This window comes from Aphanomyces astaci (genome assembly GCF_000520075.1).
Source record: "Aphanomyces astaci strain APO3 unplaced genomic scaffold supercont1.179, whole genome shotgun sequence".
Classification (NCBI taxonomy): Eukaryota; Oomycota; class Saprolegniomycetes; order Saprolegniales; family Verrucalvaceae; genus Aphanomyces; species Aphanomyces astaci.
The window spans coordinates 1-17,562 of record NW_009798442.1 but is presented as its reverse complement, the minus strand read 5'-3'; the positions used below and the strand labels follow the sequence as shown (position 1 = coordinate 17,562).

At 55.9% G+C, this 17,562-nt stretch overlaps 2 protein-coding genes across 2 annotated transcripts; both read left to right on the top strand.

The window, feature by feature from the left end:
- Nucleotides 1–281: 281 nt before the first annotated feature.
- On the top strand, nucleotides 282–4,996 carry H257_18575 (hypothetical protein; the record flags this gene model as incomplete). The annotated part of the gene is made up of 4 exons (XM_009847668.1): nucleotides 282–801; nucleotides 853–4,533; nucleotides 4,596–4,781; nucleotides 4,839–4,996. The coding sequence occupies 4 exons, from the start codon at nucleotides 282–284 to the stop codon at nucleotides 4,994–4,996; spliced, it is 4,545 nt and encodes a 1,514-aa protein (XP_009845970.1).
- Nucleotides 4,997–5,122: 126 nt separating this feature from the next.
- On the top strand, nucleotides 5,123–17,551 carry H257_18574 (hypothetical protein; the record flags this gene model as incomplete). Its single annotated transcript, XM_009847667.1, has 1 exon — nucleotides 5,123–17,551. A coding segment is annotated over one exon (12,429 nt), but the record flags the coding sequence as incomplete, so codon positions are not given.
- Between the last annotated feature and the right edge of the window lie 11 nt (nucleotides 17,552–17,562).

The window sequence follows — 17,562 nt, the reverse complement described above, 5'->3', positions numbered from 1 at the left end:
CCCCTGCTATCTTAAGCTTTTGCGTGACGGACGATAGTGTGTTCCTGCCGAGAGCCTCAAGAGTGTGACAACCTTCTTCCATCTACTTTGTTCATCAGCGGTGCCAGTCATCTCTGCGTGATTCATAGCAGTTGGGAAAGAGCAGCACATTTCTGTGAGGAAAACGGTAGCGGCGACTAAGCGTTTCCAGGTGCGTGAAGTTTCCAGCGTGCGTATATAACATGATATTGTAGTGGAAAAGCGAACGGATAACAAGTGCATTGGTGGCGAGTACTTCAAGGATGAAGACTCTTGTCAACGTGTTGCGTTGGACTGTGGCCATGTGGGCTGCGGTCAGTGTGGGGGTGTTGTGGTGTGTGGTGGGTGTCGCGAGCGGCACTGACCCTGCTCCACCAGCAGTCCCTGCAGTGGTGATTGATTTTGGTGCGTGTGGGGCATTCAACCCTGCGTCGTTGACCACGACGGTGCCGTATTGGGACCAAGCCGACAAGTGTGGAGCTTGTGTGGCGACGTCCGGGTGCGGGTTCTGTCACTCGACGATGCAGTGTTTGCCAGGCACGACTGCGGGTCCGTCTGTGGAGGTACCGTGTCCGGATTGGCTGTTTGCCAGTGCGGACGCGTGCCCCCAGAACCCGCATTGCGACCGACTGGTGGACTGCACCAGTTGTGCCGTTGCTGACTCTTGTGCGTGGTGTGCGTCCAAGTCCTTGTGCCTTACGGCAGAGGATACGTATACCGCGGCTTGTCGCGGCACGGTGTTCGACCTGCCTTGTCCGACCACGTATGTGGCTGACAATCAAGGTACTCCTCTTTTACTTTACCACTTCGATACTCGTCTAATCACAATTCTAGTCGTGGGTAATTTGGCCGTGGTCGCAGACCCGGTGTTTGGGGGAGGAGGTCTTGTTGTGCAAGGCCCTCGCCCCTACGATAATGATTCCTACCGTACGTCGGTAGATGCGGCCGGCGTGTCAGTGGACTCTGCCGGGCCGATTGATTTGAGGGCTGGCAATGGCACGACGATGAACGTGGCAGGCGGCGCAGTGAACATTCAAGCTGGCAGCGGGACCAACATCAACCGTGGCAAAGGCGGGTCGGTGTCGATTTCTGCCGGGGACGCGTATGGCCTTAAGCTTCAAGGTGGATCCGCTGTCGGTGGGGACGTGGCGGTGAGCGCAGGCCAGTCGAAGGAAGGCGTAGGCGGGAACATCAAGTTGACGGGCGGGTCTTCGTCTGTCACTGGCGGATCGATTTTTCTTGTGTCGGGCGGGTCGACCACGGCTCGCAGTGGGACAATTACGTTGTCGACGGCTGCCGCTCCGATTCTGAGTGGGCCAGTTGTGTTTACGACTGGTAAGGCGTCTTCCAGCGGCACCCTCAGCATTTCGTCGGGGGATGCCAGCATTGCCGGAGCGGTTTCGATGCAACCCGGAGCTTCAACCGCAGTGGGAGCCGCCGGCGCGAAAATTTCAGTGGTGGGGAGCACGGCGGCCACTGCGACGGGCGGTACGGTCAAAGTGCTTTCGGGTACTTCGAGCCTCACCTCCAGCGGAGACGTCACGGTGCTCACAGCTGGCGCACCCGTCCAGTCGGGAAACGTGCTCGTGGGCACAGGGACCGCCGCGAAGGGCGTCTCGGGGTCGGTGTATGTGGCCACGGGTAGTACGTCGGACGCGTCCAAAATGCCTGCTGGGGACATTGTGTTTGTGGTTGGCCAAGACAGCGGCGCGCTGCAAAGTGGCTCGGTTATTGCTACTGGTGGGGCGACCAAGGGCGGTGCGGCCGGCGGTATTCAATTGAGTGGTGGCGACATCCTTGGCCCGTCCATCGATATTACCTCTCATGGCGGTGTGATTGAAATTCGAGGAGGGAGTTCGAAGACGTCGGTTCCTACCAGTCAAGGAGGTGATATCCGACTTTCTGGGGGCAGTGCCTTGGCTGGAGTTGGAGGTGCCATTGCGCTGACTTCCGGTCGATCCGAAGCCAGCAATAGTGGCGATGTCATGGTTAACACCGCGGTAGCCCAGACCGACAGCGGCACCATTGACATTACGACTGGCGCGGTGACGTTTGGCCAATCGGGGGACTTGTCCCTGAACACTGGCAATGCGCTGCAAGGCAGGGCCGGTGTAGTGCAGATTCAATCGGGTATGAGTCAAGGGGGCGCTGGGTCGGACATTAGCTTGAAGTCTGGAGCCAGTGCGTCCATGGCGGGCGGCAACATCGTGCTCGAAAGCGGCCAGTCTGGAACTGCCACGAGCGGCGAGATCAAGGTTGGATCTGCTGACTCGTCGACATCCGGGGCGTTGACGTTTTCGACGGGGAAATCCCTGGACGGACCCAGTGGCCCTATTCGCGTCCGCTCGGGGGACTCGGTCTCCGGCACCGTTGGCAGCATCGAAGTCACTGCGGGCACAGGAAAGCAATCGATCATTTCGATCAAACTGGCGGGCGGTACGACCAATACCCCCAACACACAGGGCGGCAATGTGCAAATTCAATCCGGAGATGGCACGTCGTTGGATGCTGGTCGAGGGGGAGACATGAGCATCAAGGCCGGGGCTGGCTCGGGTGTGCACACCAGTGCGCATGGAGTTGGTGCGGGTGGCTCCATCGCCCTGTCTGGCGGTGTTTCGCAAGAAGGCCTTGGGGGCACGATTACGTTGAGCGGCGGCACGTCCATGCTAGCCACTGGTGGCAAACTCTCGCTTACGTCGGGCACTTCCACCCAAAGCGGCAGTGGCAGTGTGTCGTTGCAGTCTGCACCCAGTGGATCTGCGGGACCGTCCGGGCTTTTGTCATTCACCACTGGAACTGCCTCGCTGGGCTCGTCTGGTGGAATTGTCCTGTCCACTGGTGCGGCAACGAATGGCCATGCTGGTGCGGTTTCTGTCGCGGTTGGTTCGAGCGACCAAGGCGACGGCAGCGCGTTGTCACTGTTGGCTGGATTAACGTCGGCTCCTGCTTCTGCAGGCGGAACTGTGACTGTAAAAGGTGGTGACGGAACGAGCGACAACCAAGGCAAAGGCGGTGACGGCGGCGTCGTGGCCATTACCGGTGGATTTAGCTATGGTATGTCGACAAACAACAAGGGGGGTGGGCTTACCATGGCGGCCGGCAGTGCCAACATGGGCTCTGGAGGCGATGTGACCGTACTTGCGGGTGGATCGCAGCAGTTTTCGTCGGGATCGATCATGATTGCTTCGCCTCCGTCAGGATCTATGGGGGCCAGTGGTGGCATCACCCTGACCACCGGTTCGTCGAGTGCGTATTCCTCTGGAGGGTTTAAATTGTCGTCGGGTGCGGCGACAGCGGGGGCTGGCGGGTCTGTCCAGGTCACCGTTGGCCCTGGCATGTTTTACGACGGCGGCGGCATTAGTTTGGTGGCGGGCGAAACCACGTCTCAAGGTCAAATGGGTGGTACCGTGCAAATTTCCGGTGGTATTGGGTCTTCACCGAATGCAATGGACGGCGGCGACGGTGGGAACGTTCAGATTCAAGGTGGTGCGGGGTACGGTACCAACTCTTTGGACAACGGTGGTGCAGTGACCTTTACCGGTGGTACCGCTACATCTGGTTACGGTGGCACCGTGACAGTGACGTCGGGCACTGGGATGTCGTCCTCGTCCGGAACGGTTGAACTTCGATCGGCGAATGCGGGAGCTCGAGGTGTGAGCGGGTTGTTGTCGTTGCAAACTGGAACTTCTAGTTTTGGCACCACTGGGTCCCTTACTTTGAGTACAGGCAAAGCCACTGCTGGAAAGGGTGGACATTTGGCTTTACTTGTGGGCGATGGTGACACGGGGGAAGGCGGGCACGTTGTCGTGGCTGCTGGGATGACCACGGATACCCAAACCGGAGGCTATGTGTCAGTGAGCACTGGCTACAGCTACCAAACGTCCAGCGGAGACCTTTCGTTGAGGACTCCAAATTCTGGCCAAAATGGAGTGTCTGGTTCCATGTCCCTTTACACGGGTACTTCGAGCGCGGGGACGACGGGAGCGTTGCTTCTTGCTTCGGGCACTGCTGTTGGTGGTCGTGGTGGTGACATTGTCATGCTTGTTGGCACTGGTGATACGGGTGATGGTGGCGAAGTTGCCATTACTGCCGGGGAAACCACTGCCCGTGTTTCTGCCGGTGGTGCTGTGAGTATTACGGGGGGTGAAGGCACTAGTACGTTTTATGGCGGCGGTGGCACTGGCGGCTGGGTCAACATTTACGGTGGCGCGGCTCAAGGCGCCAACAAAAACGACAAGGGTGGGTTCGTGCACGTTGAGGGCGGGTACTCGCGAAGTGGTCGCGGCGGTGGCTTTTGGCTCCAAACTGGCTACGGCGAAGCCACGTCCAGTGGGGACATTCAAATGTCCACTGCAAACGCTGGCACCAAAGGCGTGAGTGGCAACATTCAGCTGTTTTCGGGGACTACTAGCGCTGGTACTAGTGGTTCGATTGCATTGGACACGGGAACGGCCGTCAAAGGTGCTTCCGGATACATCTCGGCACGTGCGGGCGTGGGTGACACTGGAGTTGGAGGTATATTGATTGTTTGTTTGCACGAAATGGGCGTTGCTTAATGCCTGCTCGTATGCTTGTAGGCCATGTCTACGTGTCTGCCGGTCGCACAACGGACAAGCAATCGGGCGGTTCGGTTTTTGTCACGTCGGGCTTTTCGGATCCAACTTCGAGTGGGGATATCAAGGTGTCTACCGTAAACGCGGGCATGTCGGGTGTTTCGGGTTTCATTTCGCTTCAAACTGGAACTTCTAGCGCTGGCACCACTGGTAATTTTGTTATGACATAGTATTTACCTACTTCAAATTTCTCAAATATCTCGATAGGTATGGTAAATGTCCTCACGGGCAATGCGACCAAGGGCGCGGGTGGCAACATCACTATTATCGTGGGCTCTGGCGACACGAAAAGCGGTGGTAGCGTCATTGTCTCTGCCGGGGAAACCAAAGGTATGAACTTCACCTCTTTCGGACTGAGAAGTTAATCGTCGTATGATCTAGATTCTGCTTCGGTTGGAGGTACGGTTTCATTGTCGGCGGGTCTTGGCAGCAGTACCAATGCCGTCAACGGAGGTAGCGGAGGTGTGGTGCTTGTCACCGGTGGTGAAGCCATGGGCTTGAACGCGAATTGGAACATTGGTGGCAAAATTCGTCTTCAAGGTGGTATTTCCGCTGCATCGACGGGTGGTGCCATTGAAATCGCCAGTGGAGTCAGTCGCTCGACTTCGAGTGGTGATATCTCCATCCAGACTTCCAACTCGAGCTTGAAGGGGGTGTCTGGGACCATCTCCATCGGCACAGGCACTTCGTTTTTTGGGACCAGTGGTAGTATCCAACTCTCGACGGGCTATGCTGCCATTGCGAGCGGAGGCAATATCACGGTGAATGTTGGCACCGGCGGGAAAGGACCTGGCGGCGACGTCGTCCTGGTTGCTGGAGAGACGTTGGATGCATTGGCTGCGGGTGGCCGAGTCAACATCACTGCCGGTATGGGAAGCAACATGCTGAAGTCTGGCGGTGGTCGTGGTGGTGCTTTGTCCATGACTGCTGGGACAGCTTATGGTGGAAACAACCTTGACGCTGGTGGCAGCATGGATGTTACGGGTGGGGCGGCCGCGGTAGGCATTGGCGGTTCGGTTCGATTGGGCTCGGGAAAGAGTGTCGCGACTTCCTCGGGATCGTTGACATTATTCACCGCAGATGCAGGGACTGCAGGAATCAGTGGCATTGTGTCCATGTCCACTGGCAAAGCCACGGCTGGACCATCTGGTATGTTTCTGTTGTGGACAGGAGCGTCGACGGGTGGTTCAGGCGGTAGCATCAACATTGGTGTTGGTCAAGGCGACACTGGCGACGGTGGGCTCATTGCGATGTCTGCTGGTACTACAAGTGCTGTTGGCCGTACGGGCGGGGCTGTGACCATTTCCACCGGAGCTTCGCTTCCCATGAGCAGTGGTAACATTCTCATTCGCACGTCCGACGCTGGTGTCAGCGGAGTGTCTGGAAGCGCAACCATGTCCACTGGCACGGCATCTAACGGCAACAGTGGGGCGATTAACCTCTCGACCGGCGTTGCAACTGGAGGCGCGGGTGGCACCGTGACGATTTCCGTGGGCACGGGCAACACCAACAACGGAGGCGACATTTTCGGTGAAGCTGGTGACACGTTTGCCAAATCTGCTGCGGGTGGCCGTGTTGTTTTCATGGCTGGCGATGGACGAAACCCCGACACCCAAGACGGAGGCCGGGGGGGCAATGTGATTGTGAGTGCCGGGAATGCATGGGGTTTGAATCCTGTTTTGAACAGCGGCGGGAACATCACCCTTACTGGCGGCAATGCGTCTGCCAGTACGGGTGGTCGACTCACCTTTACTTCTGGTGTTGGCGTTGCTACTACCAGCGGTGAAATCATCATGAACACGGCGAACTCTGGCCCTGGTGGACTGTCTGGCTCAATCACGGCGTCATCTGGAACGTCCTATGCCGGAAATTCGGGCGGCATCACCCTTTCGTCTGGGTACTCCTTCGGGGGCTCGGGCGGAAACGTTGTACTGTCTGTGGGCTCGGGCAATGTTGGCTCCGGCGGCGAAGTACTCGTAACTGCAGGCGAATTTCGCGCGTTTGGGACGGGCGGGGACGTCGTTTTGACTTCTGGCCAATCGTTGATGACTACAAGTGGTTCCATTCAATTGTCGACGGCACGAGGCGGAGTGTCGGGCCAAAGTGGCATGGTATCCATCTCAACTGGAACGACGACACTTGGTGCGTCGGGTGTGATTGCACTTACCACAGGCAAAGCGACCGGCGGTCAAGGGGGCAACATTACCTTGTCTGTTGGAAACGGAACTCTCTTGAGCGGTGGCAACATTTTGCTCACTGCGGGTGTTACCACTGGCGTCGGTGGTACGGGGGGCTTTATTTCATTGACGTCTGGGATCAGCACACTTACGACAAGTGGCTCGGTGAATTTGACGACTGCGAATGCTGGTTTGTCCGGCGAAAGTGGCCTCATCAGCTTGTCGACCGGGGTGTCGACAGGAGGACGGGGATCTGGAAGCGTGTTTGTGCTGACTGGTAACGCAACAAAGGGTGCAGCAGGCAACATCACAGTCGCGTCGGGCTTTGGCGACACTGGCACTGGCGGGAATATCACCATTTCAGCCGGTGACACGTTCGACATCAAGTCATCTGGAGGCCGTGTGTACATTGTTGGTGGCAATGGATTCAGCACTGATGTCTCAAATGGGGGTGGCCGGGGTGGTCGTATTGATATCTCTGGTGGCATGGCGTATGGCCAGAATCCATCGTCGGATGTTGGTGGACCTGTGACTATCAGTGGTGGGGTTGCAGCGATGGCTTCGGGTGGCTCCGTTTCCTTGGTGTCTGGCGCTTCCAATGCTCTTAGTAGTGGGACTGTTTCGATTTCCACTGCCGATTCAGGCCCTGGTGGTGTTAGCGGGAGCATTACCATGTCGTCAGGGCTAGCGAGAGCGGGTAACTCCGGCCGAGTTGTGATTGCTACTGGAGCGTCCAACTCGGGCGCTGCTGGCTTTATCCAAGTGAGCGTCAACAGTGCCGCTGCTGGTACTGGCGGAGGTATTGTCCTGCGTGCTGGTAATACCACTGACGCTACTGGAGTTGGTGGTGAAGTTCAAATCTTTTCTGGATCGAACTTGGGCGCCAAGAGCGGTGCCATCACTTTGAGTACGGCCAACTCCACGTCCACGGGAGACGTCTCTGTTTTGTCCGGTGCAGGCTCTGCTGCGTCGTCTGGAAATTTGAGGCTTGCATCTGGGGTTGCAACGCTTGGTTCAGGTGGCAACATTAGTTTAATTGTTGGATCGGGAGCTCTCGGTTCTGGCGGTCAAATCACTCTTTCCGCTGGGAATGCCACCCAAGTTCAAGGTGTTTCCGGAGGTAACATTGTCATTGCAGCCGGTATGGGTACCAGTACGGACAACAACAATGGAGGCGATGGTGGCAGTGTGAGCATTTCTGGTGGACGCAGCTTTGGCGCGGCGTCCGCCAGTGATGTTGGTGGCGGCGTGACCATTCAAGGCGGTATTGCGAATGCAGCCACAGGCGGGTTGGTTTCAATTTCTAGTGGCGTCAGCAGCTCGTCGTTGAGCGGTGACGTTCAAATAGCGTCAGGTGTGAGTTCTTCCAGTGCTGGCACTGGTACTGTACGTGTGTCCACGGGTGCGACTACTTCGGGAGCGTCGGGCGTAATCATGCTGTCCACAGGTACATCGAGTGGAGCGGCGGCTGGAAGTATTACTGTCGCCCCTGGTGCAAGCACATCAACGTCGGGAGGGTCGGTGTCAATCACTGGCGGTCTCAATTCTGGTTTAACCGGTGGGGCCATCACGGTGACTAGCGGTGCATCCACTGCAACCACGAGTGGTGCGTTTAGCATTGCAACCGCAGCGTCTGGCCCTTTTGGAGCTAGCGGCAACAGCACGATTTCTACTGGTTACGCTTCATCTGGCAGCTCCGGAAACATTGTGTTGTCTACCGGCGGTTCCAAGATTGGCAAGCCGGGGTCCATTGTCATGAACCTAGGTACTGCAGAGGGTGGAGATGGCACTGACATTGTGGTTGCGGGGGGTCCATCACTTACTGGAATGGGTGGTGACGTCACCGTCGTGTCTGGAACGTCCGGAACAACGACAAGTGGCAATGTGAACGTCATGACTTCCAACTCCGGCATGGCGGGGGTTAGTGGACGCATATCCTTGACCACTGGTACCTCACAAAATGGCCCGTCTGGGTCTGTCGTGTTGTCAACTGGTGCTGCTAAAGGTGGATCAGCAGGCGACATTTCTCTTAGCGTCGGTTCGACATCAACGTCTGTTGGTGGTCAGTTGAGATTGCGAGCTGGCGACACATCATCCGCTTTGCAGACGGGCGGCTCCATCACACTACAAACAGGCCAAAGCGCTACTCAAAGCAGTGGAGCGTTGACCATCCGCACTTCCAACGCAACCACAGCTGGCTCATCCGGCTCGATTGTACTATCGAGTGGAACGTCGGTTTCTGGATCTGGTAATATCACGTTGACTTCAGGTGTATCGACAACGACATCCGCCGGCCAAGTGGTCATCGGTGTTGGAAACAGTCAACTCATTGGCGGTTTGGTGGATATTGAAGCGGGAGCTTCTGCCACTCAAACTGGTGGCAACATCATGCTGGCTTCTGGTACAAGTACCATTGGCGCAAGTGGCGACGTGATCATTGCATCTGCTGCCTCTGGTGCAGCTATGACCACTGCATCTGGTATGTTGGACTTGGAAACTGGCCCATCCACATTTGGATCGTCAGGACCATTGTTCCTTGGCACTGGGCTCGCATCAAGGGGTGCGTCTGGCAAAATTACCATGTCCGCTGGCAACGGTGGTCAAGGTGGGAATATTGAGTTGTACAGTGGTGATTCCAGCACTGCTGGCAACGACGGCGGTGCAATCATGATGACATCGGGGGCTGGCACGACAAGTACGAGCAGTGGAATCGTCTTGATGGCCTCAAACGCAAACTCTGGACCTTCTGGAAGTGCATATGTCACAACAGGGTCCACTCCGAATGCCGAAGCTGGTGGTGTTTACCTTTTGACTGGGTCAGGTTCATCTGGTGGAAGCATTGTGCTTAGTGTGGGTCAGAATTCCAAGGCACAAGGTGGCGCTATTACACTTACGGGTGGTTTAACCACGCAAGACTTCTCAAGCGGTGGCAGTGTCAATATCCAAGGCGGTGCAACGACGAAGGCAACGTCGTCGGGTGGCAGTGTTTCAATTGCTGGGGGCAGTGGAAGTGGTACGAGTTTGCTATCCGGCGCGACTGTAATTGCAGGCGGAGCAAGTACAACCGGTACAGGTGGACTAGTTCGACTGACAAGCGGTACAAGCAGTTCAGGAGCCACTGGCAATGTTGACATCTCGTCTGCAAATGGCGTCACGTCAGGTCGTGTTACGTTATCTACGGGAACTGGATCCACTGGCTCTGGTGGTGTCATTTCAATTGTGTCTGGCAGTGGCCCAACTGCTGGCACAATCACTTTGTCAACTGGCACGAGTACGACGACACCGGTTGGAGCAAGCATGTCGCTGTCGGCTGGTGCAGCTGCATCAGGTGGAACCCTCACTTTGACTTCAGGACCCAGTACGTCGTCCGTTGCAACGTCGTCTACCGGAAGCCTCAACATTGCCACAGCCGATAGCTCAACTATGGGCAACATTGGAGGCATTTCAATCAACACCGGGGCTGCTGTCAACGGCGTTGTTGGAACTGTGAACATTCGAGGTGGCGCTGCCACTATTGGTACTGGTGGATCCATTAGTTTGGCATCTGGCGCTGGCGATATTGGTGGGAGCATCAACTTGGCCGCAGCGAACAGCAAACAATTAGGAACAACGGGCGGTTCCATTCAACTGGTGTCTGGTACAAGTGCCACCGGGACTACTGGAACTCTTACACTCAGCACTGCCAGCGGAACTACCACGAGCAGCTCTGGCAATGTTGCGGTGGTTACAGGAAGTGCAACGGGAGCCACTCAAGCCAGTGGTCAAATTAGTTTGGCGACGGGTAGTTCTACCTTGAGCCAAGCCGGATCTGTGCTGGTGTCAGCTGGAAGCTCATCTGTCAGTGGCGCAACTGTGTCGTTCACTTCTGGCGCATCGACGTCCTCCACAGGGGGTAGCATTGCCTTGAGCTCGGGAAGCGCACCCATCAACAAAGCCACAGGCCAAATCTCGATTTCGACTGCTGCCTCTGCTACGTCAGGGACATCTGGCGCACTGTTTTTGGCCACTGGTACATCTGCTTCGATGACTGGAACGGTTGTGATCAGCACTGGTAACGCAACTGCCGGAGTTGGTGGTGACATTACCCTTTCTGCTGGATTGAGCTCGACAACACCTGGTAATATTGGGATTCTCAGTGGGTCATCTTCAAACCTGAACGGAGGCAACGTCACGATCAATTCTGGCGCCGGCAAGGCGTTGTCGGGAAACGTGGTCTTGGCCACTGCTGCGGGGGTGTCGAGTGGTAACGTTGGAATTTCAACTGGAGTTGCGACAACTGGAAGCGCTGGTCAAGTTCAGATTTCTACTGCTAGCACCGGCAGTATTGCAGGCAACATTATCTTTGCCGTGGGAGCGGCCACCAGCAACCAAGTTGGCGGCAATGTTTCAATTTCGGCGGGATCCTCGACCTCTGGCGCTGGTGGGTCAATTACAGCCGTAACGGGTGGATCTGGTACGACTACGGGCAACTTGACGTTGGGAACTGCAAGTGGTGTGAACACTGGAATTATTTCCATTGGTTCGGGTGCTGCATCCAGTGCTTCCGGCAGAGTTACAGTGTCTACAAGCAATGCGGCAACCAGTGGCGACATCGCAATCAGTGTTGGCACAAGCTCAGCGTCTCAAGGTGGTAAATTGGCGCTGTCTGCTGGTACTGCAACGGGTTTTACAGGCGGGAGCGTCGTGTTGACCTCTGGTTCAAGTGTTGGTGGAACGAGTGGCTCCGTCGCAATTGGTTCGTCCATCGGTTCCGTGAATTCTGGTTCCATTTCGTTGAGTTCGAATGCTGCAGCCTCGGGAAGTTCTGGAACGATTTCAATGTCAAGTGGTGCATCGTCGGATGTTAGCGGGGATTTATCGCTTCAAGTGGGCAACTCTGTGGGCTCAAACGCCGGGGCATTAACTGTGTTGGGTGGCTCCACGACAGGAGTTACTGGAGTTGGTGGCATCGTCACGATCTCGTCAGGCAAGAGCACGTTTGCAACCGGCGGCAGCCTCGTCTTAACTGCTGGGCAAAGTACGGCGTCAGTTGGTGGCAGCACCACGCTTTCGGGGGGGTCCAGTGCGTCTACGGTTGGTGGGAGCGTCCAAGTTACCTCTGGCGCAACCTCGGCCGGGACTTCGTCAACTGGAACAGTGTCAATCACTTCATCATCCACTCTTGTTGGAAAAAGTGGTTTGGTAATACTGGGATCTGGAAGTGCCACGGACAACTCTGGAAACGTTGTGCTATCCACGGGATCATCTACAGCGTCCCAATCGGGAAACCTAACCGTGTCCACTGGCACTAGCAAAGGTTTGGCGGGTGGCATTACTCTCGTAGCCGGAAATAACACTGCTGCGACTGGTGGGTCGGTGACACTTACCTCGGGAACTGGACAAGCTACGACAAGTGGCGACATCAGCCTAACAACCCCAGCCAGTGGTGCCAGCGGTGGATCCGGCTCGATTAACTTACAAACTGGAGACGCCAAAGCTCAAGACGGGGGATCTGTTAGTGTCACCACTGGGAGTGCAACTGGTGCCACAGACAGCGGCTCCATTACATTATCCGTTGGCTCTACAATTACTGGTGCTTCTGGGGCAATTCGTGTCCTTGGAGGCCAATCTAGTGGATCTGGTGGACCGATCTCCTTGTTTTCTGGATCAAGCACTCAAGCATCGTCTGGTGGAGTTGCGCTTGGTTCAGCTGATAGCCCTGTCACTGGCGACATCAGTGTCGGAACTGGAAGTGGTTCCGTATCCTCTGGTCAGCTGGTCTTGAACACTGGCAGCGCAGCAACTGGAGCAAGCGGTTCGATCTCCCTGTTTGTTGGCGATGCGTTGAAGGGTGCTGGAGGAAACGTGGCCATTTCTGCTGGAAATACCCTCGCCGACGCACCAAGTGGAAATATCAACATGATTGCGGGTGGAAACGCCGGGGCAACGTACGCGAGTGGTTCAATCGGACTTGTCACTGCGGATGCGAAATCAACTGGTGCCATTCAGTTGACGACAGGCAGCGCCAGTTCTGGCGCATCTGGGGGCCTGGCTCTGTCGACTGGATCATCAGGGGCTACGAGCGGATCCATTTCAATTGCTGCAGGCTCCAGCGGGGCTGCCATTGGTGCAACCTTGTCACTATCCAGTGGGAACTCGACCTCTGGCACCGGAGGAACCATCGCTATCACCAGCTCAGGGGGGACTCTATCATCTGGCCCACTTATTATCAAATCCGCTGGCAGTGTTGGTAGTGGAGCAATTACGTTGTCAACGGGTGAAGCGACGACTGGCAATGCTGGTGGCATCAGTGTACGCACCTCAGCTTCAACTTCTGGATCGGGCGGAAATATTCAACTGACTGTCGGCGCTGCCACGGTTGGTGGGAACTTCATTCTTGCAGCCGGAACCACAACGGGTTCCAATGCTGGTGGATCGTTAACGATGTCGTCAGGTGGAAGCTCTACCGGCCAGGGTGGGAGTGTAGCAGTTGGATCTCCGACTGGGGCAATATCTGGACCGATTTCACTGTCATCGGGTGGTGCGACGGCTGGCATATCTGGACAAATCCAAATTTCCAGTGGCTCCGCGACTTCGACTGCTGGCTCCATTTTATTATCACCTGGAGCAAGTTCTGGAAATTTGGGTGGTGATATCGTGCTTAGTTCTGGAACAAGTGGACTTGGGCCTGGCGGCAAGGTCTCCATTACCTCAGGCGACGGAAGTACCAATTCTGGAACCATCAACATTGCATCAAGTACTTCGGCCGTTGGAAACTCTGGCAACATTGTGCTTTCGTCTGGTGTGTCGACGAGCCTCGACAGTGGCTCTGTAGCGATTTCGTCTGGCGATTCTACAACGGGAGCTGTTGGTATGGTCAGTTTGTCTGCAGGAACTGCATCCTCCGTAGCTGGTGCCTCGGTGCTTGTCCAAGCAGGGGCGTCTTCGACACTAGCGGGGGGCAGTATGTTTGTCCAGTCTGGATCGGGCGCATCGACAGGCGACGCTGTGTTTGGCTCGGCTGCCGCAACAGGAGCAATTGGCGCAAGCGGGTCCGTAACAGTGACGTCTGGCGACTCGAGTGGAGTGAGCTCAGGCGATTTGACTCTTGGAAGTGGTTCAACTTCTGTCGGAAGTGCGGGTCTCGTTCAAATTTACGCCGGTCAGAGTGCCACCGTTGGCTCCAGTGTGTACATTCAAGGAGGTCAAAGTTCAACCCTCGATGGCGGTTCAGTGTCCGTACAAGGTGGCCCAGCCTCTAGTGGGACTGGAGGTGGCTTAAGCATCAGCTCTGGTACTGGGGTCACATCGGGTTCCATTGGCATTTCCACCGGTACTCCTCAAACTGGAGTGAGTGGATCCGTGTCGATTCAAACTGGAAACACTGCATCGGCAAACAGCGGAACGGTGTCGTTGTTGACTGGTACGAGCGATTTGACGAGTGGAAACGTTGTGGTTGGCGTGGGTGCTGGTGCAACTCAAGGTGGTTCGATTAGCCTTGGAGCTGGAAGCTCGAGTAAGGGCAGTGGTGGCGCTGTCAACCTCAATGGCGGAGCTAGTACAACTAGTTCAGGTGGAAGCATTGCATTGTTACCGGGCAAAGGAATTAGCTCGGGGACGGTTACGTTGGCTTCGGCGGACAAATCAGGCTCCATCGTGGTCGGTGCTGACGGGTCTATTACTGCAACTACCGCACCCACCGCGGCCTTGAACCTATTTGGAGGCAACGCGGCCAACAACACTCTCCAAATGGGTGAGTGGACGTTTAGCCATGCCGAGTCCCCTATCTCGGGCAATGTGAACTTTCGAATGCAGAAAGATCGCATTGTCAGTCACGTCCCAGCGTCGTTTCCAGTGTCCACGACCCCCTCGGATCGACGTATTAAGACCGAAATCGAAGACGTGGACCAAAACGACATTTTGCACCGCATGCAGTCCCTCGAAGTCAAGCAATACCGTTACACTAAGGAATGGCAATCCATCGGCCATGTGAACGACGACGTTGTACGAGGGGTCATTGCTCAACAAGTGGCAGAAACGTTCCCCGAGTACATCCACCGATCCGACTACCACTTTCCTGAAAAGAACTTTACCATGGGCCAATTCCACGAAGTCAACAAACATCTGCTGACCATTGATTTGCTCGCTGCCATGCAAGCGCATCATCGACGGTTTACGGTTGGCCGAAACAACGACGGGTCGACGGCGTCTATTCAACTTACGACAGAAGATGCGGCGAACAAAGCCACGGGAGATGTCGTGGTGCGATCCGGGGAAGCAAGTTCGCAGAACTCGGGGCAAACGCTTATTCAAACTGGAGACGGTGTACACGCGGGCTCAATCCTGATGAACGTTGGTACTGCTCAAGAAACTTCTGGTTCGATCCGATTGATCTCGGGTAGCTCGACATCAAATGGCGGTGAAGTACACGTTATCAGCGGTGGTGGAGTCAAAAGCGGCGCCATTCACCTCAAAACCGCAGAGTCGTACACGAGTGGGGGAATCGACGTGTCCACGGGTGTGTCCAACCAAGATTCAGGTGCTCTTGTCATTCGTAGTGGGGATGCGTCGCAGGCCACGGGTGCCATTGACCTGTCGAGTGGTGATTCGAGCAGCCATGAGTCTGGCGCGCTTAAACTATCCAGCGGCAAAGGTGTGGTTGGTGGAAAAGTTGCCATCAGCTCTGGAACCGGTTCTACTGCTTCAGGATCAGTCTCATTAACCAGTTCAAGCAGTTCGAAGGAAAGCGGGCCGGTTGTTGTTGGCACTGGTTCGGCGCCCTCAGCTGGTTCAGTTCATTTGCGTCAAGGGTCGGCCTCACAAAATGCCGGCTTGTCGTTGGACACAAATGTGGCCTTGCATTCTGGGGGCTCCACGACAAGTGGTTCCGCCACCATTCAAACTGGCCAAGGTGTATTTGATCAAAGTGGCGACTTGAAACTGCATACTGGGGAGAGCACAGTCCAGTCCGGAGCCATTGAGATTTCCCCCTTGGCAAGTTCCGGTACCAATGGAGGCGTCATTCGCATTCATGGGGGAAACGCAAGCAATGTTGGCGGGGCTGTGCAAATTCAAGGCGGCCACGGTGCCATGGATGGTGGATCTGTGACTATCAATGGCGGGCCCAACAACGATCATTTTCAAGGAAAAGTGAACATTGGTGCGGGCACTGCGGCGCTTGTGACCAAGGACGCAGTTTTCCGTGCTGCAGACAATGTTGACGTTGAGAGCGCGGAACTCAACTTGTTTGGCAAGGACATTGTATCCATTTCAAGTGGTAACGACGCCGTTGACGGTGGTTCTGTGGTCTTGTCGAGCGGGGTGACTTCGAACGGTGGCCGCATTGTGGTCGGTGCCGCGAGTGACGGGTCGATTGCGTTGCTCAGTGGTGCTACCTCCGAGAAATCTGGAGATATTTCCGCCACGACGAGCCCTTCGACCAGCGGTAACACCGGGAGAATTCAATTGATCTCGGGAGATTCAAAGTTGACCTCGGGCAGATTGACATTTCAAACCGGAGCTGCAGCACAAGCAGGGAGTATCGATCTCTCCGTTGGTAAAAGTAACACGGACGGCACTTCGATTACTTTGGCAGCCGGTGACGGAGCCAAGAGTGGCGGTGCCATCAATTTGAAAACTGGAGCTGGCGACGTATCCGGCAACATTGTGCTTGAAAGCGGATCGCCACAGGGTCGATCTGGGTCGATTCAACTGAAACTACTAAAGAGTCAAGGACCATCGGGCACAATTTCCCTCGAAACGTTCGACGGATCGTCTGGTGGCCACGTCCAATTGAAAACAACGAGCAAGACATCGAAGATTGAAGCTTCCAGCGCAGGTCAAGTGGAAATTACGTCCGGAGCTTCAAGCGATGTCATTCTTGAGTCCGGACCAGATGGCGGCTCGATTCGTCTGCGTGGCGGTAATGGAATCGATGCTGCCAGTGGTGGAAACGTCGAACTGGTGGCTGGTGGTGCTGGTGCAGTGAAAATCAGCGGCGGCCAAGTCGTTGAAAGCAACAAACAAAGTGGTGATATTGTCCTCATGAGTGGCAAGGGAGCTACCAACTCTGGACAAATTGTGCTCGAAACGGCTGGTGCCGACGAAGCTGCCGACGTTACCATTCGGGGTGGCGAAAGCGTTGTTGGTGATGGCGCAAACCTTCGCTTTACGTCTGGTGGGTCCTCTCATGCTCGAACTGGCTCCATCGTTGTGTCGACGCAACACGGTGGCTTGGAAAGTGGTGTTGTGTTAATTTCGTCCGGCCGGGCTACCTCGTCATCCGGGATGGTTACATTGTCTTCTGGAAGTGGCCCTGTGGCTGGAAGGGTTGACATTCGCGCGGGTACAAGCTCGGGTGGAGTTTCTGGCGATGTGACGATTCAAGGGGGAGAATCCTCAGTAGGAAATGGTGGCACCCTGCAACTATTTGGAGGCAACTCTGTCGCCACTGGTGGCGATGTTGTTGTGCATGGTGGACTTGGAGAAACCAAAGTCGGCGCTGCAGACATTTCTGGCGGGCAAGTTCGGATTTCAAGTTCCACAGGGGACATTTCTTTGACAACGAATGGACAACAATCTAGCGCGGGGTCGATTACAGTTGCTGGTGGCGCGAGTGCTTCCGGATTGGGCGGCAGTATTGACGTCCAAGCTGGAACCGGCGCCACAGGTGGCAGTGTGTCGATTCAAAGCGGGTTGGGTGACGTGTCCGGGACGGTCACCGTGCAATCGTTGACGTCGTCCACTGTGAGTGGTGGTGTGGCGGTCCAGACGGG